The sequence below is a fragment of a genome, unplaced genomic scaffold (genome assembly GCF_019419815.1).
Source record: "Pyrus x bretschneideri cultivar Hongxiangsu unplaced genomic scaffold, Pyrus_bretschneideri_v1 Contig89, whole genome shotgun sequence".
Taxonomy (NCBI): Eukaryota; Viridiplantae; Streptophyta; class Magnoliopsida; order Rosales; family Rosaceae; genus Pyrus; species Pyrus x bretschneideri.
This window is the reverse complement of record NW_025999830.1, coordinates 587,288-606,231: the sequence shown is the minus strand read 5'-3', so window position 1 is coordinate 606,231 and position 18,944 is coordinate 587,288. Positions and strand designations below refer to the sequence as shown.

The window sequence follows — 18,944 nt, the reverse complement described above, 5'->3', positions numbered from 1 at the left end:
CAGATCGCTTGACAAATCCACAACAACAACCAAAGCTCCTCGTTCGCACGAGCCTAAAAGGCGACAACCAAAGCTCCTTGTCCGCACGAGCATAAAAGGCGACAACAAACGCTCCTTGCCTGCATGAGCTGAAAATGCAAACGGCACCAAGACGCTCCTGGTCCGCAAGAGCATAAACTGTGTACGGCAAAATCATCACCAAAATCATCACCAAAATCATCACCAAAATCATCATCAAAACCATCACTCATTTGAACTACGTTATGACTTGATCTCTTCTTTGGAAGAGTACGTAGGCAACTTGAAACTTCAAAACTTCAAGTACAGTCACACCATCATAAAAAAATAAAAAAAAATAAAAATATTTGAACTACGTTATGACTTGATCTCTTCTTTGGAAGAGTACGTAGGCAACTTGAAACTTCAAAACTTCAAGTACAGTCACACCATCATAAAAAAATAAAAAAAATAAAAATGTTTGAACTACGTTTCGACTTGATCTCTTCGTTGGAAGGGTACGTAGGTAGCTCGAACGTTTAATTTTGAGTTTAGTCACATCAAAATGAGGTTGTAGTAAAAGTGACTAATGAAAGTCAATATTATTACGTTCTTTGTACAAAAAAAAATTACAAGTAGGTTTCAAAAAAAAAAAAAAAAAAAAAAAAAAAAAAAAACATATGTTACTATGTATTAGAAAAAATATATATATTCTCTATTCAAAAAAAAAAAAAAAAAAAAAAAAAAAAAAGAGGCCGGCTCCAAAACTTTCTACTCCTCTTTCCAAAGCCAGCAAGCCCAGCGACAAATCCGGGCCCAACTCTCAAAGCCCATCCTCACTCAGCTCCAAGCCCACCTCTTCTCTCTCTTTCTCTCGCACACACTTCACTTTTGGTTCCATTTCTTCACACCAGCGTGAACAACCACCAGCAGCCACCCTGGACAGATTGAGGCAGCTGCAATTATGGAACATATTTTGGATGGCAGCTCTTATGTCAAAGCTGCTAAGAAGTTGCATGAGCAGGATCCCCTGCAGAAGCCAAAGCAGGATCGCTACGCTCTCCCGAATCGACGCCACCGAAGTCGACTGCAGTGTACCCCTCTCAGATCTCCAGATCACGCCGGACTCCACCGGAGACTTCACCCTCAACAACCGCTCAGGTAGAATCTTCTACAACCACTCTTTCACGCTCTGGGAAGATTCAGGTTCAAATTCTTCCAATTCCGCAGCAAACGGAAGACCTCCTGGGTTTTCTCGACGACTCGGACGCCGGGTTGCTATGTTGGGGATCAGGGCCTAGCTGCCGTGGGACAGTGTTGCAAGCAGCTCGAAGATTTGAATTTGCGGTTTTGTGAGGGATTGTCGAGCAGGAAGCCCAAAATGAGTGACATCGAAGACCCCTCTCTTGGATTGAACACGCTGCTGCAGAGTTCAAGCGGCTCTGATCATCGCCACCAAAATTTGGACTTTGACTATTGTGCTCTGATGCAGCTTCAGCATTTCTCCATCAACAATTTGGGTGATCCGTTTATCGAGAGCAACTACGGTGTCCATTCAAGGCAGTTCGATGTCGGTGTTCTCGATTGGTTTGCTCGGTTGTGGGAGATTGAGAAGAATGAGTATTGGGATACATCACCAATTGCGGCACGGAAGGCAATCTTCATGAAGTCTTAGTTGGGAGAGAAGTATTTCCAGATGGAATTCTGTATGCTTTTCGAGAATCGCATTATTCGATATTTAAAGCTGCCAGAGTGTATAGAATGGAATGCGAAAAGATTGATTGTCTGATCTCTGGTGAGATTGATTGTGCGGATTTTAAAACTAAACTTCTTGCTCACCAGGATAAACCCGTCATCATCGTCAATGAACTGCTCCAAAAGAGCTATCAGCTTGCCGATCGCGCCAGACCCTTGAGCAGGTTTTCGAGGACAGTTCTGCGGTCTCTCATCAACCCAAGGTTGATGACCAAAGCTCGTCCATGTCGGTACAAATGGCATGGATTATGGAGCTTCTGGAGAGCAATTTGGAAGCCAAGTCGAAGATTTACAGGGACTCTGCTTTGTGCTGTGTTTTCATGATGAACAATGGGAGGCGTTGACGAAGTTCACTCCAACTTTCTACTTCGACACCGCTGGCTATGCCTTCACGTACCCAATTGCCCGGCTGTTTGGTTGCAGGGTTATCTGCTACACCCATTACCCCACAATCAGCTGCGACATGCTCTCCCGGGTCCGCCGGCGGAGCTCCATGTACAACAATGACGACTTCATTGCTCGGAGCAATTGGTTGTCCAGCTGCAAAGTCGTATACTACAATTTGTTTAGCCGGATGTATGGGATTGTAGGATCTTGTGCTCATCTTGCTATGGTTAATTCGTCATGGACTCAGTCCCATATCGAACAGCTCTGGAGCATTCCACAACGGACTAAGCGGGTCTACCCTCCTTGTGATACTTCTGGACTTCAGGAGCTTCCCTTGGAAAGGCCAGCTGAACCGGCTAAAATTATATCTGTTGCTCAGTTTCGGCCAGAGAAGGCACATGGTCTCCAACTTGAGGCCTTTGCAGTTGCCATAGGTAAATTAGATGCACACTTCCCCAGGCCTAAGCTTCAGTTTGTGGGTAGCTGTCGGAATAAAGCTGATGAGGAAAGAGTACAACGTTTGAAGGATAAAGCAATTGAACTGAAGTTGGACGGGGATGTAGAATTTCATAAAAATGTCATGTACAGGGACTTGGTTCAACTTTTGGGAGGAGCTTTTTGCATCGGACTTCAGTTGTATTGCATATTTTGTTACCCTGTGAATTTCCAATCAAATCCAAGAGCTCTGCTCCTTTTTTTCTGCAACAAAAGAACATGAAGTCAGTAAGAGAGGTTAAGAGAAAGTGACGGAACACGACAAGGCACTTCTTCCTCTCCATCCATGCAGCTCCTCGCCTGCAAGTCCCTCAGCTTCACTCTGGCCACCGTGGTCAAAATCAACGAAGAGCTTCATGGACCGCTGTCAAACGACTAGCCGGTCTTCAAACTCGACGCTTTGCACTACTTCAAGCTCTGGCTGCTTCTGCACCTTCGCCATGGCTGCTGCCTTTGAATGTGCTCAACAAAATCAAAGTTTGTCAACTCACATTCAAAGATCTCATCCGTCTGCTTGCCTCTGCTGCTGCCTTTGAATGTGATTGACAAAATCAAAGTTTGTCAACTCACACCCAAAGATCTCCTCCGTCTTCTCTCGGACTCGGTCTGGGTTTTCACCCACGAACTCAATCTTGCAGATGGCCATATAAAGAAAAAAAAAAAAATGATGATGCGGTGAAGCATCTTTCAAAATAATAATTAAAAAAAAAAAAAAAAAAAAGTGGTAATGATGATGCTGGGAAGCATCATTCAAAAGAATGATAAAAAAAAAAATAGCAATGATGATGCTTCTGGAACCATGTGAAAAAAAAAATATATATATATATATATATATATATTGAAAAGAAAGAAAAAAAAACGATGGTGGTGCTTCTGGCACCATCTGAAATATATATATATATATATAAATGAATGGTGGATCAGCGCCACCGAAAGCAAAGAAAAGAATAAAAAAAAAAATGGTGATGAACGGTGATGTATATGTTTTATTTGTATTTAGCACAATACACTAAATAAAACAAAGCATGTTCATTGATTTTTGAGAAATTACAAATGTGTACAAAAAAAAAAAAAAAAAAAAAAAAAAAAAAAAAAGAAAAGTTGAAGCTTTCACAAAGGATGTGTACGTGAAGCCCCACTACGTGGCAACACTCTCGGAGCAGAAGGCATTGGAGCAAGAGGCATCGGAGATAGAGCATTCGAGGCCTCAATACTTGGCGGGACGCTGGATGACCCAGGAAAGAGGTGCCTTTGGAAGAAAGCTGCAAACCGTTGACGATCATCAAGCTCCTCAAGCTTCCTCTTCATGCCCGACGAATAGTTATTTGCAAGCACATGCAAACTTCTATTCTCGTACTTAAGCTGTTTAATCTCCTGCTTAAGATCTTCCACCTCTGCCATCAATGATTCCACCTGACGGGACCGAGCAAGCAGGCGTTGGCCCATGTTGGACACAGAGCCCGCACATTGAACACTAAGAGCGAGGGACTCTTGAACGGCCAACTCATCGGACCGTCCTGACAGCAGCCTACTATCTTTTGGAGTAAGGAGGTTCCTAGCTACTATTGTAGCTGTTGTGGCGTCCTGCATCACTGAGTCTTCACCTGTAAGAGGACCGTTAGAAGATAAGAAAGAAGGACACCATACATTACCTTGAAGCGGCGCAACCGGATCACTGCTGAGACTCAATTCTAAGCTAAGGTTCGATGGGTTAGCCATTTTTTTCAAAGGTATTAAAAGAGATGGGTGGATAAAGTTAAAACTCAAAAGGCCGGAGATGATTTTCAGGAATGAGCAACCTTCAAAGTGTGCATGTTAGAGATGGTCAATACCTCTATAAAGAAAGAAGAGGCGCTTGCTCAGAAATCGAAGAGGCGCTTGCTCAGAAATCAAAGAGGCGTTGGTTCAGCAATCGAAGGGCCGCTTGTTCAAAAGTGAAGAGACATCGCTCTGCAAATCTCAAAAGCTGGATTTTCCGGCATAAGTTAGGCGACGCTTTCTCGGTTTTCCAGAAAACGCGTTCAACTTTGTCAAAAGATCTCCGACAAAGTTGAAAAACACGTGGAGGCTGGCGACGCTTTCGCGGCTTTTCAGAGCACGGGTGCCACTTTGTCAAAAGATCACGTGGAGGTCATCATCGCAGCCACACATCTTTAGCTGACAAGCGCAAAGTTCGGCGACGCTTTCTCTGCTTTTCAGAAAACGCGTGCCACTTTGTCAAAAGAGACGCTCGTTCAGAAATCGAAGAGGCGTCGTTCAGAAATCAAAGAGGCGTAAAGCCGAATTTGCGGGATCAAAACGTTTGTCGACAAGGGTAAAAGAACAGTACCACCACTTGCTATTGGGAAATCCCTATATATGTCGACCTTCATCTTTTATGGCAAGGCAGACCTGCGAAAAAAAAAATGCCCAACTCTTCCTCACCTCCGAGAGTACACTCCCAGCAAAACATCTCAAAATACTCAATTTTTTTCCTCTTCCCCAAAGATGATACCAGATGCCTGGAGTACAGATGACCCAGGAGGAAACGGTAGATGGAAGCAGGTGCTGATTCATTCACCGCTTCTTCAAAAGCAAAAGTATCTCATATCATCAAGGGCGAAAGCAAAGGTATCTCATATCATGCTTTTTCCCTGTCCTTTTCTTTGTCCTTGCTCTTACATGCAGGAGAAGGGGAAATAGAGGTATCAGTCGGAACCTGAAATCAAACTTCCGACCTGGAACTGATTGCCTGGAACCTTTGCCTGGTTGCTTACCTTGCATTGCCCTCGAGTACTCATCGTCGCGGAGAAGTAATGTTTTGAAGCACCATTTAAATGCAAAGGTTGCATTCAACTCCTGCATCAGAGGACAAATACTACACGAGAACATGCCAAACCTGCATAAGGAAATACCACTTCTGCAAAGGGAGCAAGTAAGACAAGTGAAAATGATACATCAAAGCATGTGGAGACAAACACAACAAATATATGTGCTGATTCATTCGCTGCTTCCTCAAAAGCAAAGGTATCTTATATCATGCTTTCTCCATGTCCTTTCCTTTGTCCTTGTTATTACTTGCATGACAAAGTGAAAAGAGCAATCAGACGGCACTTGGAGTCAGTCTTCCGATCTACCCTCTTCAATACGAATTGGGGAAAGATTGAACAAAGAAACAGGTCATCACTTCCACCTCCTGCTTGCCTGCCATGTGTCTGAATCCTGCTACCCAGTTCAAGAGTAGCACAAAGGAAAATCAACGGTAGGGGGAGACCAAAAGAATCCTCCAGCCCAGTTCAAGATCAAGCCTCGATGGCCCTTGAAGAAATCACAAGTCCGATTCAAAATCAAGTGTTCACCACCTTTGAATCAAATTCAACTCCAGATCAAAGGAGTAAGTTCAGACCTTCGGAGGAGACCAAAAGAATCCTCCAGCCCAGTTCAAGATTAAGCCTGTGGAAAATCAACGATTGGAGGAAACCAGAAAATCTTCCAGTCGAGTTCAAGATCAAGCCTCGATGGCCCTTGAAGAAATTTCCAGCCCAATTCAAGATCAAGCCTCGACGGCCCTTGGGTTGACATCTACATTAAGGGACTTCAAAACGCATCTTCTACACGTGACAAGCACATGTCTACGACGCGCCTTGAAGTGGGGGCATTTGTAGACATCAAAATTTCGGTGAAATGAATGTTGACCAATAATTAAAATTTCAACGTTCACGTGTCACATAAATTTTACATGTAGCGTGTGATTCAACGAAAAAATCAAAATAAATTGGAAAAGTCATCAAATATGACACGTGTCAATACCTGGCAGAAATGATTTATTTCATCTGATTATTTAAATCCAAAAATCAAGTTTTGGAATTCTATAAATAGGAAGCCAAGGCATTCATTTTGAAAGAAAAAAAGAAAGGAGAAGGAAGGAGAAGGAGAAAGAAAGAAGGAAGGAAGGAGAAGGAGAAAGGGGAAGGGAGGAAGGAAGGAAGGAAGAAAGAAAGAAGCCTTGAAACTCTAAAGCTCTCAAGCAAATCCCGAAGGATCAAGAAAGCAATCTTCGTTCTTCGTCAAAATCCACCTTCAAGATCAAGCCCCGACGGCCCTTGAAGAACTTCCACCAACTCAAGATCAAGCCCCGACGGCCCTTGAGGAAAGTGTTCATCGTTCATCATCCGTTCAATTCAAGATCAAGCCCCGACGGCCCTTGAAGAACTTCCACCAACTCAAGATCAAGCCCCGACGGCCCTTGAAGAAAGTGTTCATCGCTCATCATCCGTTCATCCTAAGATCAAGCCCCAACGGCCCCTTTGGATCAACAACCTCAACAAATCCACACATCCGTTCATCCTTCAAGATTAAGCCCAGAAGCCCTTGAAGATCCGTTCATCCTAAGATCAAGCCCCAACGGCCCCTTTGGATCAACAACCTCAACAAATCCACACATCCGTTCATCCTTCAAGATTAAGCCCAAAAGCCCTTGAAGATCCGTTCATCCATCAACCTTCAAGATCAAGCCCAACGCCCCTTGAAGATCCATTCATCAGCTGTGCATCCTTAGATCAAGCCCCGACGGCCCTTTGGATCAACAACTCATCCACAAACCCACACCCTACGAAGATAGAATCAGAGGACCAAATTACAAAGAGATTGTAACCCCAAAATCATTAATACAAAATATTATTTTGTACACGTATTCTTGTCGCTTGTTTCAGGAATTTCTCGTGTTTACAATACCATTTATTCAAACTTGGATGAAGAAGTATCTTCCATCTTGAAGAACAACTCTCATGGCTTCGGGTATTCGGTGGAGTGGTGCCTTCATAGAACTCATAATATTTTTTGGACACACGAGTCCAAACACCTTCACTTGTTTGAGAACTCCTCCTCACACTATCTTCCGAGACCCATCTATATGCCCTGCAAAGAGCTTCATCTTCTTTTCGGGTCCAAGCCCTACCTTTCATTACAGATGAGGTCATTTGAAAATTATTGAAAAAATTGAAGGAAAGATTGTTGAAAGAAGTAAGAAATTATGAGAATTGAAATGGTGAAAATTATGTAAGAAATGGTGTAGGAATGTGTTAAGTATTTATAGGAAAAAATGAGAATTTTTTAAAAGAATTTTGGCCAAGAAAGAAAAAAATCCTCTTCCTACCAAGAAATTAAAATGTGGCCGGGGTTGGTATTTCACCAAAAACCAACCCTCCCCCACTCTCGCTACCTACACGCTCTCCCACTCATCCCGACTTTCCCACCCGACAAACTAGCGCGTGAAAGTCCCCGCCTGTCTGAAACGACAAAGCTCCGAAACCCTGTGTCTGAGGGCTGACCCCTCTCTCTCTCTCTCTCTCTCTCTCTCTCTTTCTCTCTCTCCCCTCTCAATCTCACTCTCTCTCCTCCCCACCCCACTTGACACACACCTATACGTACGAAAACACCTCGACCAGAGAAAAACATACATTCAAACACTGCCGCCGCCGCCACCACCTGTAGCATCACCGCCAGCACCACCCAAATATGGCCACGTCAGCATCGCAAACCCTCCGCTCCCCATTTTTACGGAACCCCGCCCTCTCTCTCTCCTCCAAGCCCTCCCTCTCCGCTTTCTCAGTTACTCCCGCCTCGCGCCGCGGGGCCCCTCCGCGGCTGGTCGTGGTGCTGTCTGCTGCGAACCTCGACGCCAAGCCCACCGTCCTCGTCTCCGAGAAGCTCGGAGAGCCCGGAATCAACCTCCTCAAGCAGTTCGCCAATGTCGACTGCTCCTACAATCTCAGTCCCGAGGAGCTCTGCACCAAGATCTCGCTCTGCGACGCGTTGATCGTGCGGAGCGGGACCAAGGTCACCCGCGAGGTGTTCGAGTCCTCTGGCGGGAGGTTGAAGGTTGTGGGAAGAGCCGGCGTCGGCATCGACAACGTGGATCTAGCTGCGGCGACTGAGTTCGGGTGCTTGGTAGTGAACGCTCCCACGGCCAACACTGTTGCTGCTGCCGAGCACGGGATTGCTCTCTTGACCGCGATGGCTCGCAACGTCGCTCAGGCCGACGCGTCTGTGAAAGCTGGTGAGTTATTCTGTTAATTGTAATCTTTCCTTTGTTTTGTGTTCATTGGGGCATTTCGTCGAACAGTTGTGATTCAATTTCGTTGTGTTGTAGGGAAATGGGAAAGGAACAAGTATGTGGGTGTTTCCCTTGTTGGGAAGACCTTAGCCGTGATGGGGTTCGGGAAAGTTGGATCTGAAGTGGCTCGGCGTGCCAAGGGGCTCGGTATGCACGTGATTGCCCACGACCCATATGCTCCGGCGGATCGTGCCCGTGCCATTGGTGTGGAGCTTGTAAGCTTCGATGAGGCTTTGGCTACCTCCGATTTCATATCTTTGCACATGCCTCTTACTCCCGCCACCGCGAAGGTTCTCAATGATGACACTTTTGCCAAGATGAAGAAGGGGGTACGAATTGTGAACGTCGCTCGTGGTGGTGTCATTGATGAGGATGCACTTGTCAGGGCGCTCGATACCGGAGTCGTTGCTCAGGTTAGGTTCTTACCCTTTACATATTCAAATGCCATATGCATTTTAGCATTGTGCATGAAAGTTAATAATGTCATTGATTTTTTTCGTCCGTAGGCTGCTCTCGATGTGTTCACGGTGGAGCCACCGCCACAGGGCAACAAGTTGGTGTTGCACGAGAGAGTTACCGCCACTCCTCACCTCGGTGCCAGTACCATGGAAGCACAGGTACCGTTTTGCTGGTTTGCGTCAATATCTTATTTCCTAGTTTTTGTTTTCACCTGGGTGTCTTATGATTTTTGAATTTGATGTACAGGAAGGCGTGGCCGTTGAAATTGCTGAAGCCGTCGTTGGAGCCTTGAAAGGAGAGCTTGCTGCTACCGCAGTCAATGCACCAATGGTTCCTGCTGAGGTATCATCGCAATTGCCCAATATACTCGTCTCTTTCATTTTCTATGACGTCTCTGGATAGCTTGTTTATTGTCTGCTCTGGAAATGTTACAATTGAACTGGATCTGCAAAGCTACTTGTTATGTTTTGGAGTGTTACGAATTTTTCAAGTTTCACGTACCAAATCTAAAATGTTCATAATGCGTTAGTGTATATAATATCAAGATTAAATTCTTCCGGCGCTTGCGATAATTTACAGTTTCTCTTGCCATTCTCGATTGTAGGTTTTGACAGAACTGAAGCCTTATGTTGTACTTGCTGAGAAGCTAGGGAGACTGGCAGTCCAGTTAGTGGCAGGAGGTAGTGGCGTGAAAACTGTCAAGGTCTCATATGCTTCAGCTAGGGCTCCTGATGACCTTGACACTAGGTTGCTCCGAGCCATGATTACGAAGGGCCTCATTGAGCCCATATCCAGCGTTTTCGTGAATCTGGTTAATGCAGATTTCACTGCCAAACAGAGAGGACTTAGGATAACAGAAGAGCGAACCATTCTTGATGGTTCGCCTGAGAATCCACTTGACTCAATCCAAGTTCAGATTGCCAACGTGGAATCCAAATTTGCCAGTGCGATCTCAGAGAGCGGAGAGATCAAGGTGGAGGGTAGGGTTAAGGATGGGGTTCCTCACTTGACGAAGGTTGGATCATTCGAAGTTGATGTGAGCTTGGAAGGTAGCATCATCCTCTGCAGACAGGTTGATCAGCCAGGTATGATAGGACAGGTTGGAAGCATTTTGGGAGAGGAGAATGTGAATGTCAGTTTCATGAGTGTTGGAAGGATTGCCCCGCGAAAGCAGGCTGTGATGGCAATCGGGGTGGATGACCAACCCAGCAAGCAATCTTTGAAAAGGATTGGGGATGTTCAAGCCATTGAAGAGTTCGTTTTCCTCAAGTTGTAGACTGCCTTTTCCTTATGTTTTGCTTTCCGTTAGGTGGCGTGGCTACATCTTACCTGCCCGATTTTGGAAATCCGTATGATTTGTGTTAGATTTAGGTGAGAACGAAGAATAATTCAGTTTGCGATGATCATGTGTGTACCCTGTATTGCTTTCATATCGCATTTGAAGTTGGGATTGTTTATTTCTGTGCAAGGAAGTAGTGTCTTCCCTAAAAGCTCTTACAAATCTCGTTGAACTCATCGTCGCATGAATCTTATTTCCTCAAACACATGAAATAATTTTTATAAATTGTAAGTGAGAATCATCGCTCTATTGCTCATTCACCGTCCACAATCACTTGCAATCTAATGTGAACAACACTCATGTCGAAGTATGGACTGCATCATCAGAAGTTCCAATTCATGAACCAGAAATGAAAGGAACCTGAGCTACTGTAGTCGGTAGGGAGATGTGGAGGTTTTGAACTGCTAAATAGGCAGCGATACCAGCGGCATAACCGGCAAAAGCAAAACCACTCACCTGCAGAGGACGGACAATGAATTTTTTCGTCAACACCAAAAGGAGGATGAAACTTCAAGGATGTTATGTTTAAACAGTATTTGAAACCAGTTGACTCATTGATACCTTCCGCAAGTACCAGAAGAAGTCCACCTTTTCCATCCCCATAAAAGCAACCCCAGCTGCAGAACCAATAACTAACATGGAGCCACCAGTACCAGCACAATATGCAACCAGCTGCCAAAACTCAGAATCCTTGGGAAAGGAAGTGAGGTCGTACATCCCCATAGTTGCAGCGACCAGTGGAACATTGTCTATAATTGCCGATACTACTCCTATTGAACTTGCAATCAGTTCAATATTGGGAATGTGAGAATCCAGGTAATTCGCTAATTCCCGAAGAATTCCTGCTGCCTCCAGGCTAGAGTACAAGAGAAGTTAAAATGCAGAAAGTGAGATTTATGCCTTCTGTAGCCACTTTTGCATAGTCTGTCGAAAGCCAAGTGGTAGGATGCCAAGCCATGCGATATATATGATTGACTTGAAACTTTGTTACTGCTGCTAATTATATGGTAATGATTTTTGCAATTGCAAGAAAAAGAAGTCGAGTACAGTTTCAGTGTATTCACCTGCTAACTGACAATAGGATGCCAAGGAAGAACAGGGCTCCTTGAGTGTCAATCCTTGACAAAGCCTGCGGCACTTTTAACTTCTGTCTTTCCGATTCACCATAATGTATAGCATCAGTCAGAATCCAAAGGACTCCGAGTCCCAGAAGCATACCCATGTAAGGAGGCAACCCAGTTAGGGCCTTGAACACTGGAACAAAAACCAAAGCTCCAATACCTACAGAGAAAACAAGCTGTCCCCGAGGTGCCATCTGTTCAGATGCCATGACAATGGACGTGTCTGGTCCTTTCCCGCTTACTTCACTGAATGGAAGAAAAACTCATATCATTCATCTACGATTCACCAAGTTTAATACACACTTTCACATCTCAATTCCCTGTCTTTGGTTTGACAACACAAAAGAAGTACCTAGTCAGGGACATAAGCGCCAAAGGAACAGCAAGAGAAACGGCTGCAGGTATAAACAAGGTCTGAAGCAAGAAAAACGTATTCATTTTAGGTCAGAGTATTGATAAAATAATTACTTCAAGGATGATCATTCTACATAATCAAGTGCCAGATATCCAGACGGTAAAACTTACCCCTCAGGAACAGAAACTCTAAATGGAAAAGTGGTTTACAAAACTTCTCCACATAAAATAGTATGCTTATACCCATTCTCATTACATGCCTCTAAAGAATTCAGGTGAACAAAAATTCATAACATTTCAATAAAGAGATCAAGTATATAATGTCATACTGAAGATCAGTGGAAGGCAAATAAAAAACCATTATAACTATCATCCTTGCAGTACAACCTTTCCAAATGTAAGATAGGACTAACATACAGCATAAGCTAAACCATGATTGGTTGCATAAAAGCTCCAGTTTTGCTTTGGAAAATACAATAACACACATCAGGCATAAATCCCTAGTAAATAGATAATAGGACAACGTAAAAATAAAAAAATAAAAAATAAAACGAGAAGAAATTTGATATATGAATACTTATGTCAGAGTGAAGAGAACGACCTTCATTGTCTCCAACGTGGATATCTGACCGTGTATCCACAGCATAGTAGTGGTAACATCACCAATGGGAGTCCATGCACCACCAGCATTTGCGGCTATGACAACAACAGCTCCTAAAAGCCTGTCAATAAAATACAATTCGGTGAATGAAGCAGAAATTAAGCATCTCCTTGGGCTCCATTATTGCACAGTGCACAGGAAATATAGTACAACTTTATACATGGCCAAATGAGGTAGGAAATATGAACATGCTAAAGTGGTGCTTAAAGAGACTATATTTGGAAACAAACACAGTTTTAGTTATTATCCTATTTCTAATTGACTTCCTAAGTAACATACACAGAAAGTGGTATAATAAGTTTCTTTTAAATGCTAATCACAAGTTGTCAAAGATATAATAGAAACTGATAGTTTTAGAATGAGTAGGATGATAGTAATTCCGGGCTGGAATAACAAGTGGCGAGATTGCAGGTAAGGAAATAAATAGGGCAATTATTTTCTATTAGTTTCCTTATGTATCTGTGCAAGAGATGTACTCCTTTGACAGGGTCAAGGTATAGCCTCTTGCAATGTGTATTACTAGTTATTTGCAGGATCTCATCTCCTTTATGTTGCTTCGGAAATCTGGGAAGCAATGTCTTCATTCAAAGAAACATTTCAAGCAAAAACCTCAACAGATATATGATTCAGCTTAATATGATTTTCCTTGGACCGTACTCTAATGACCTAGAAACATTGACCATTCATATCTACTATTCTCCAACACATCACCAGGAAAGATTAAATTCTAAAAGTTGAAACTATTAAAAGAAAAAATGACATTTGCCTAAATGCCCAAAAGTAACTCAACGTTGGATGATTTTAGCTGAAACAGTATTAAGAAATCTTCAAATAGATATTAGATGCTCAGAACATACTTGCGAAATTCTGACTGAGGAACTAGCTTTCGCAATAAAGAAACCATGACAATGGTGGACGTCAGGTTGTCAAGAATTGAACTAAGGAAAAAAGTCACAAAACCCACCTGAAAATTCAACATTTACTCATTATATGCAATTTGATTGACACATAAAGTAATGTAAACAGTAAAAGGACAACCCTGTCACAAAAAGTGAAGTTTAATTTGGGATTTGGCCGTAGTTTCTATTGAAAATTCTTATCTGTTTGGATTTTAGCAGACATACAAATCTCTTATACCACAGCCAATCCAGCGAAATATGGTATGTTCGAAGAAGTTGTTGATTGAATAATCAAGAATGAGTCCGCTAGAGTAAGTCCAATATCTCAAATGTGCATTAGAAAATAATAATAGACATTCGCATGACAGAAGAAGCAAAGAACTCACCACCCAAAGGAGCATCCTTGGCTTTCGAGTGGTTATATTATCAGTAACCAGCTTAAATCCTTGATGCGAATCAACTATCTCCACAATCGTCATTGCACCAAGCAAGAAAAACACTATTTCACTGACTTCAGCAGATGCATGTTGTAATTCTGAAACAGCTATATCAGTTGAAGGAGCCTAATAAAGTATCAAAATTAGGTTTGGGAGAAGGAAAATGTACAAGATATTGCAAATGCGGTTGCGCTTTCAAGTAGTAAATATAAATCTTACCCCAATACTTCTTACTACCCACAAGCTCACAGCCATTAACAAACCTACTCCACTTTTGTTGAAGGCCAGAGATTCTTCAAAAATGATGCCCACATATCCTATTCCAAACAGCAATGCCATGGCAACGTCCTGTATTACAAGTTCTGTCTTATCAACTTAGTGTTGTAATAAAGCATCCTTTTTAAATGTGTACAATTATATGCTGAAGAAGCACTTAGGAAATCACGCTGCAAATAAAATGTTACCTGATTAGCAGCAACCCAGGAATGGTTAATTGCCACTGCCCCTGTTCCAGCTGCGGCAAATACTGCAATAGCTTTCAGCAAATCAGTTTTTGGCCGGTAACTGGCTTCAAATTCTTGTGAGCTCGTTTCATCAACCGAACATAAAGGATCACATGATCCAGAACTTGGGTTCAACTCCTGATAATATGCTAAAATGTGATTCAGAAATTGAGAAAACCAACACCAAACAAGAGCAAGATGCCATACTAGAGGCCTTCAAAACTTTCAAGTTTCGACAATTTAGTTTACAAAGCAGCAAGTAAATGGCAATCCAAGAGAAACCCGTCTTATCCTATTAGGCAATTCCATACCCATGAACTAATTATATGTGCGGGTGCCACTGATACATTTCAAATTCTAATCTCAAAGGGATTAATTAAACTATATGCAGTAAGGAGATTCAAAATATCAACAAATTATCAAAGGGGCTTTCAAAATTACTAATTTTCACAAATTTATCCGAGTATGTTGAACTTTTCACGAATTACCCAATTCAAATTTACACGTACTTTGCCAAAATGAACCAACCAAATTGCAAAACAAGCAAAACTAACTACTGGGTAGTGTTAAAAAAGGAAGCTTTTCGCCAAAGAAGAACCTGCAACTCTCTGTCGGAGCTGGATTTAACTTTCTGCTGCTGAGCTGAAGGAGAAGAAGAAGACCTCGAATCTCGTGCTTTGTCCTCAGCTCTGGCCAGCACGCCATTGCCGAGCAATCTGGAACCTCGAATTCCACGCAGAGACGAGCCGAAGCAAGGCAGATAAGGAAATAAGCTGTGGGTCTTAGAGACAAAGGGGAGGGAGCGCTTCGTGAAATGGTGGTGGTGGGATGGAGGCAAGTGGGCCCCAATCGAGAGGGAAGCCATTGGAGCCGCCGGAAAGCTGGGTTGCAGAAGATGAAGAGGATGAGTGTAGTGGGTACTGGGTTCGGATCACTGAGGTCTGCAGTCTGCAGAGGTTCTTGTTTGTGAGTGATAGGGCCAGTTGCATGGAAATTGAAAGGTATTTAGGTGTGGATGGAGTGGAAATGGGAGTGGAAGTAGTGTTTCTTGGTGGGTTTGTATTTGTAATGTTATCACCAGAAACTGGAAAAAGTTTGGAACTACTCGATGTCTCGACTTTCGTCTTTCTAAATCTCTGCAGTCTGTAATTATTTTTTAATGTATAATGCTAAAGAGAGTAAATTTGTAAATAAAATATTATAAACTAAAGGAATGTGATAACCACACATTTTATTTTATTTTTCACACATATTTTTAATTTTTGATCGTCAGATTAGATGTATTAAAGAAGATCAACATACATAAATTATCAAGGGGTGTGTGAGAAGTAAAATGAGATGTGTGAATGGCATACCCCTAAACTAAATGATATGAAAGTTGATGATTAGATTATTACTTGATCGTTGATAATTAGATTATTATTTGACCGTTGATAAACATGTTCATTCCTATTAATGATACATCATTTAGTTTGCAATTTTTTTTTAATTTTTTTGGACAAAAAGCATTTTTTTTTGTTAAGGATGAACTGTCAATTTAGTTATTGAATTATTATATGAGTGAAAATTAGGTCTTCAAACTATTTTTTTTTTAGAAAAATCAGTCCTTCAATTATAAAAATCTGCCAATTATATCGCTAATATTCAATTCAAATTTACTATATTCGATTTTCCGTCAATTTCAGTCATGTTACTTGCATGTGATACACATTAGAAAGTAGATTGGTAATTTTTCATAAAGAAACAGTGGATGAAGTTAACTTTGGAGGGTAAATTAGACGTTAGATTTGCAACCTTTATGAAAGGTTAATGTCTTATATGCAAGAAAATTACAGTATTACACTCTAAAGTGTTTCAAATGACTTAAGTTAACGAAAAATTGGATAAAATAGCTATATATAATAGTAGGGATGAAATTAGCAATATTTAATAAAATTAGGGGATACTTTACCCAAAAAATAATTTAGGAACCTAATTTTCATTAAGATAATAGTTTAGGGACTAAATTGGCACTTCATTCTTTTCTATATTTATTTTTTTTTATAAATTATTCTTCATCAAAAAATATTTGCTAAATGTTGTAATGTAATATGTGGATGACCCATACGAATAGTTCTTTACTATTTATATGAAGAAAAATAAGATGGATTACTTTTTATTTGAAGAAATTTTGTAAAATGAATAGTGTTGCTACATTATTCTGTCGAATGAAAACCTCTGTAAAATGAGGTTCATTTGTTCATTGTAAACACTCAATTCAATGTCCAAGAGAGAGAGAGAGAGAGAGAGAGAAAAGAGGAAAGAAGAGAGATGCGGAAGAAATTACCAGTGAGTTGGGCTAGAGAGAAAAAAAATTGTGAGAGTTATCATTATACTCCTATTATTTCAGATAATGAAAGAAAGTACTACTGCTGCCTCGAGGACATAGACGCACTTGCCGAACTTCGTAAATATTGTATTTTATTTACTTTATGTTTCACTGCACACATATCCTTGATTTCATAACACGTTATCAGCACGAGAAGTTCTCGTGTCTATGGAAAACATAATGCCATAAATCCGGTGAAACAGTGCATGCCTCTCACCTCGATTAGCTGGCTATCTTCATACTTCTATACAACTAATTTTCTTAAAGCAAATATACATTTGATTATATAACTATTATTATTGGCAATGAATTGTGAAAAGAAAAGAATTGATTCAAAGGTAGGTGGCAAGGGTCTACACAAAATTCAGTGGCTTAGGACTTTTACAAAAGTCTTACCAAATCTCCTTTATTTAAAATTCAAAAGGTGGAAATAATGGTGCCATGAATCCGATGAAAAAGAAAAGACAAATTGGACGTACTAAAGTGTTGACAAAAGAGGAAGAAAGGAAGTATAGTAAGTTAGTATTTACTTTTTTCTTATCATTATAAATCTTGTTATTAATGTGATTGGTGTATTGCCCATCATACATTAATATATTGTGAATGGCGCAACATTGTCGTCCTTCTTATTATAACAATTATTATCTTTAAGTTTTGATATTTATGTGAATGGAGCTAAATTAAAGCCTTGTCACAATTATTACTTAAAGCAACTTATTTATAGTGGCTGGAATTACCTCCCTCTACTTTAATTTACTTATTGCACTACATTTTATTATGATGAGTATATACAAGACCCAAAGTTCCTTGATCAAACTAGAACGTGAAGTTTCTTGATCCCCATTATATAAAATGATTGGGCCTGAAGTTCCATCATATAAAAAGATCGGACCTGAAGTTCCTTGATCCTCATCATATAAAAAGATTGGACTCGAAGTTCATTGTTTAAAATTAAAACCTGAAGTTTTTTAATCAACTGAGAGAACATCGTTTCCTCAATTAAATTAATATGACTGCCATAAAGGGCCAGAAGTTCCTTGATTTATGTAAATGAGGACCATAAGTGTGACATCCCACATCGCCCAGGGGAGTGATCCTTATATGTATATTCTCATCCTTACCTAGTATGAGGTCTTTTGGGAGCTCACTGGCTTCGGGTTCCATGGGAACTTCGAAGTTAAGCGAGTAGCGCGCGAGAGCACTCTAAGGATGGGTGACCCATCGGGAAGTTCTCGTGTGAGTTCCCAGAAACAAAACCGTGAGGGCGTGGTCGGGGCCCAAAGCGGACAATATCGTGCTACGGTGGTGGAGCGGGCCTGGGGAGTGGTCCCCCTCGGGCCGAGATGTGACAATTTGGTATCAGAGCCTAACCCTGACCATGGTGTGCCGAAGACGACGTCGGACCCTTAAGGGGGGTGGATTATGACATCCCACGTCGCTTAAGGGAGTGATCCTTATATGTATATTCCCATCCCTACCTAGTACGAGGCCTTTTGGGAGCTCACTGGCTTCGGGTTCCATGGGAACTCCGAAGTTAAGTGAGTAGTGCGCGAGAGCATGATAGGAGCATATTTAGGCGACTTACTTAGCTTGTTTTCGTGCATCTATGTTGTTAATTCATAGTTGTTTTAGTAGTTTAAGCCATTTTCGTGTGTTTTTAGGTTCATATGGCTAAGGAAGCAAAAAGATGCATTTTGGAGCATTTTGGAGCAAAATTGGGCTTGGAATGGATAGCATATGATTGGAGCCAAAGTGTTGGACGAATTTGAAGGCCTTGTATTCATTTTGGACATAAAACAAAGGGCCTAGCCCATTCTCTCTTAAACCAACCCCAAGGCCATGCATTTCCTTCCAATTCCAAAGCCCACAATCACTTCAAAAGCCATGCAAAGAACCATCCATTCCATCAAAAACAATCCATCAATTCACATGCAAAACCACCATTAACACACATGCACCCAAACAAAGCCAACCTAGCTAACCCTACATGCATTCTTTATGCAACTCTTCATCATTCCACCATTCATTCTTTATTCCACAAACAAGTCACATGCATTTCCACCTTCCTACTTCAT

General features: G+C 41.6%; 3 protein-coding genes across 3 annotated transcripts; 2 read left to right on the top strand and 1 right to left on the bottom strand.

Moving 5' to 3' along the window:
- The first annotated feature begins 1,993 nt into the window (after positions 1–1,993).
- Positions 1,994–2,857, top strand: LOC125473464 (GDP-Man:Man(3)GlcNAc(2)-PP-Dol alpha-1,2-mannosyltransferase-like). Its single transcript, XM_048576282.1, has one exon. It carries the CDS (start codon positions 1,994–1,996, stop codon positions 2,855–2,857), a length of 864 nt encoding a protein of 287 aa, XP_048432239.1.
- A 5,086-nt stretch (positions 2,858–7,943) lies between these two features.
- LOC103928525 (D-3-phosphoglycerate dehydrogenase 1, chloroplastic-like) lies at positions 7,944–10,655 on the top strand. Its single transcript, XM_048576277.1, has 5 exons — positions 7,944–8,671; positions 8,765–9,141; positions 9,235–9,345; positions 9,434–9,529; positions 9,792–10,655. The coding sequence occupies exons 1-5, from the start codon at positions 8,131–8,133 to the stop codon at positions 10,461–10,463; spliced, it is 1,797 nt and encodes a 598-aa protein (XP_048432234.1). The 5' UTR covers positions 7,944–8,130; the 3' UTR covers positions 10,464–10,655.
- On the bottom strand, positions 10,622–15,524 carry LOC103928520 (sodium/proton antiporter 1). The gene is made up of 10 exons (XM_009337568.3): positions 15,100–15,524; positions 14,463–14,639; positions 14,218–14,346; positions 13,948–14,124; positions 13,520–13,626; positions 12,603–12,723; positions 12,000–12,061; positions 11,591–11,893; positions 11,088–11,382; positions 10,622–10,982 (listed from the first exon to the last, which is right to left on the bottom strand). The coding sequence occupies exons 1-10, from the start codon at positions 15,364–15,366 to the stop codon at positions 10,863–10,865; spliced, it is 1,758 nt and encodes a 585-aa protein (XP_009335843.2). The 5' UTR covers positions 15,367–15,524; the 3' UTR covers positions 10,622–10,862.
- Positions 15,525–18,944: the final 3,420 nt, after the last annotated feature.

Coding starts and splice junctions, on each gene's coding strand:
- LOC125473464 (XM_048576282.1), top strand. CDS start 1,994: ATGGATTATGGAGCTTCTGGAGAGCAATTTGGAAGCCAAGTCGAAGAT.
- LOC103928525 (XM_048576277.1), top strand. CDS start 8,131: ATGGCCACGTCAGCATCGCAAACCCTCCGCTCCCCATTTTTACGGAAC. Junction 8,672..8,764: donor CGACGCGTCTGTGAAAGCTG/GTGAGTTATTCT, acceptor GTTGTGTTGTAG/GGAAATGGGAAAGGAACAAG. Junction 9,530..9,791: donor CACCAATGGTTCCTGCTGAG/GTATCATCGCAA, acceptor TCTCGATTGTAG/GTTTTGACAGAACTGAAGCC.
- LOC103928520 (XM_009337568.3), bottom strand. CDS start 15,366: ATGGCTTCCCTCTCGATTGGGGCCCACTTGCCTCCATCCCACCACCAC. Junction 13,627..13,947: donor CAAGGATGCTCCTTTGGGTG/GTGAGTTCTTTG, acceptor TTGAATTTTCAG/GTGGGTTTTGTGACTTTTTT. Junction 11,894..11,999: donor GCGCTTATGTCCCTGACTAG/GTACTTCTTTTG, acceptor TCTTCCATTCAG/TGAAGTAAGCGGGAAAGGAC.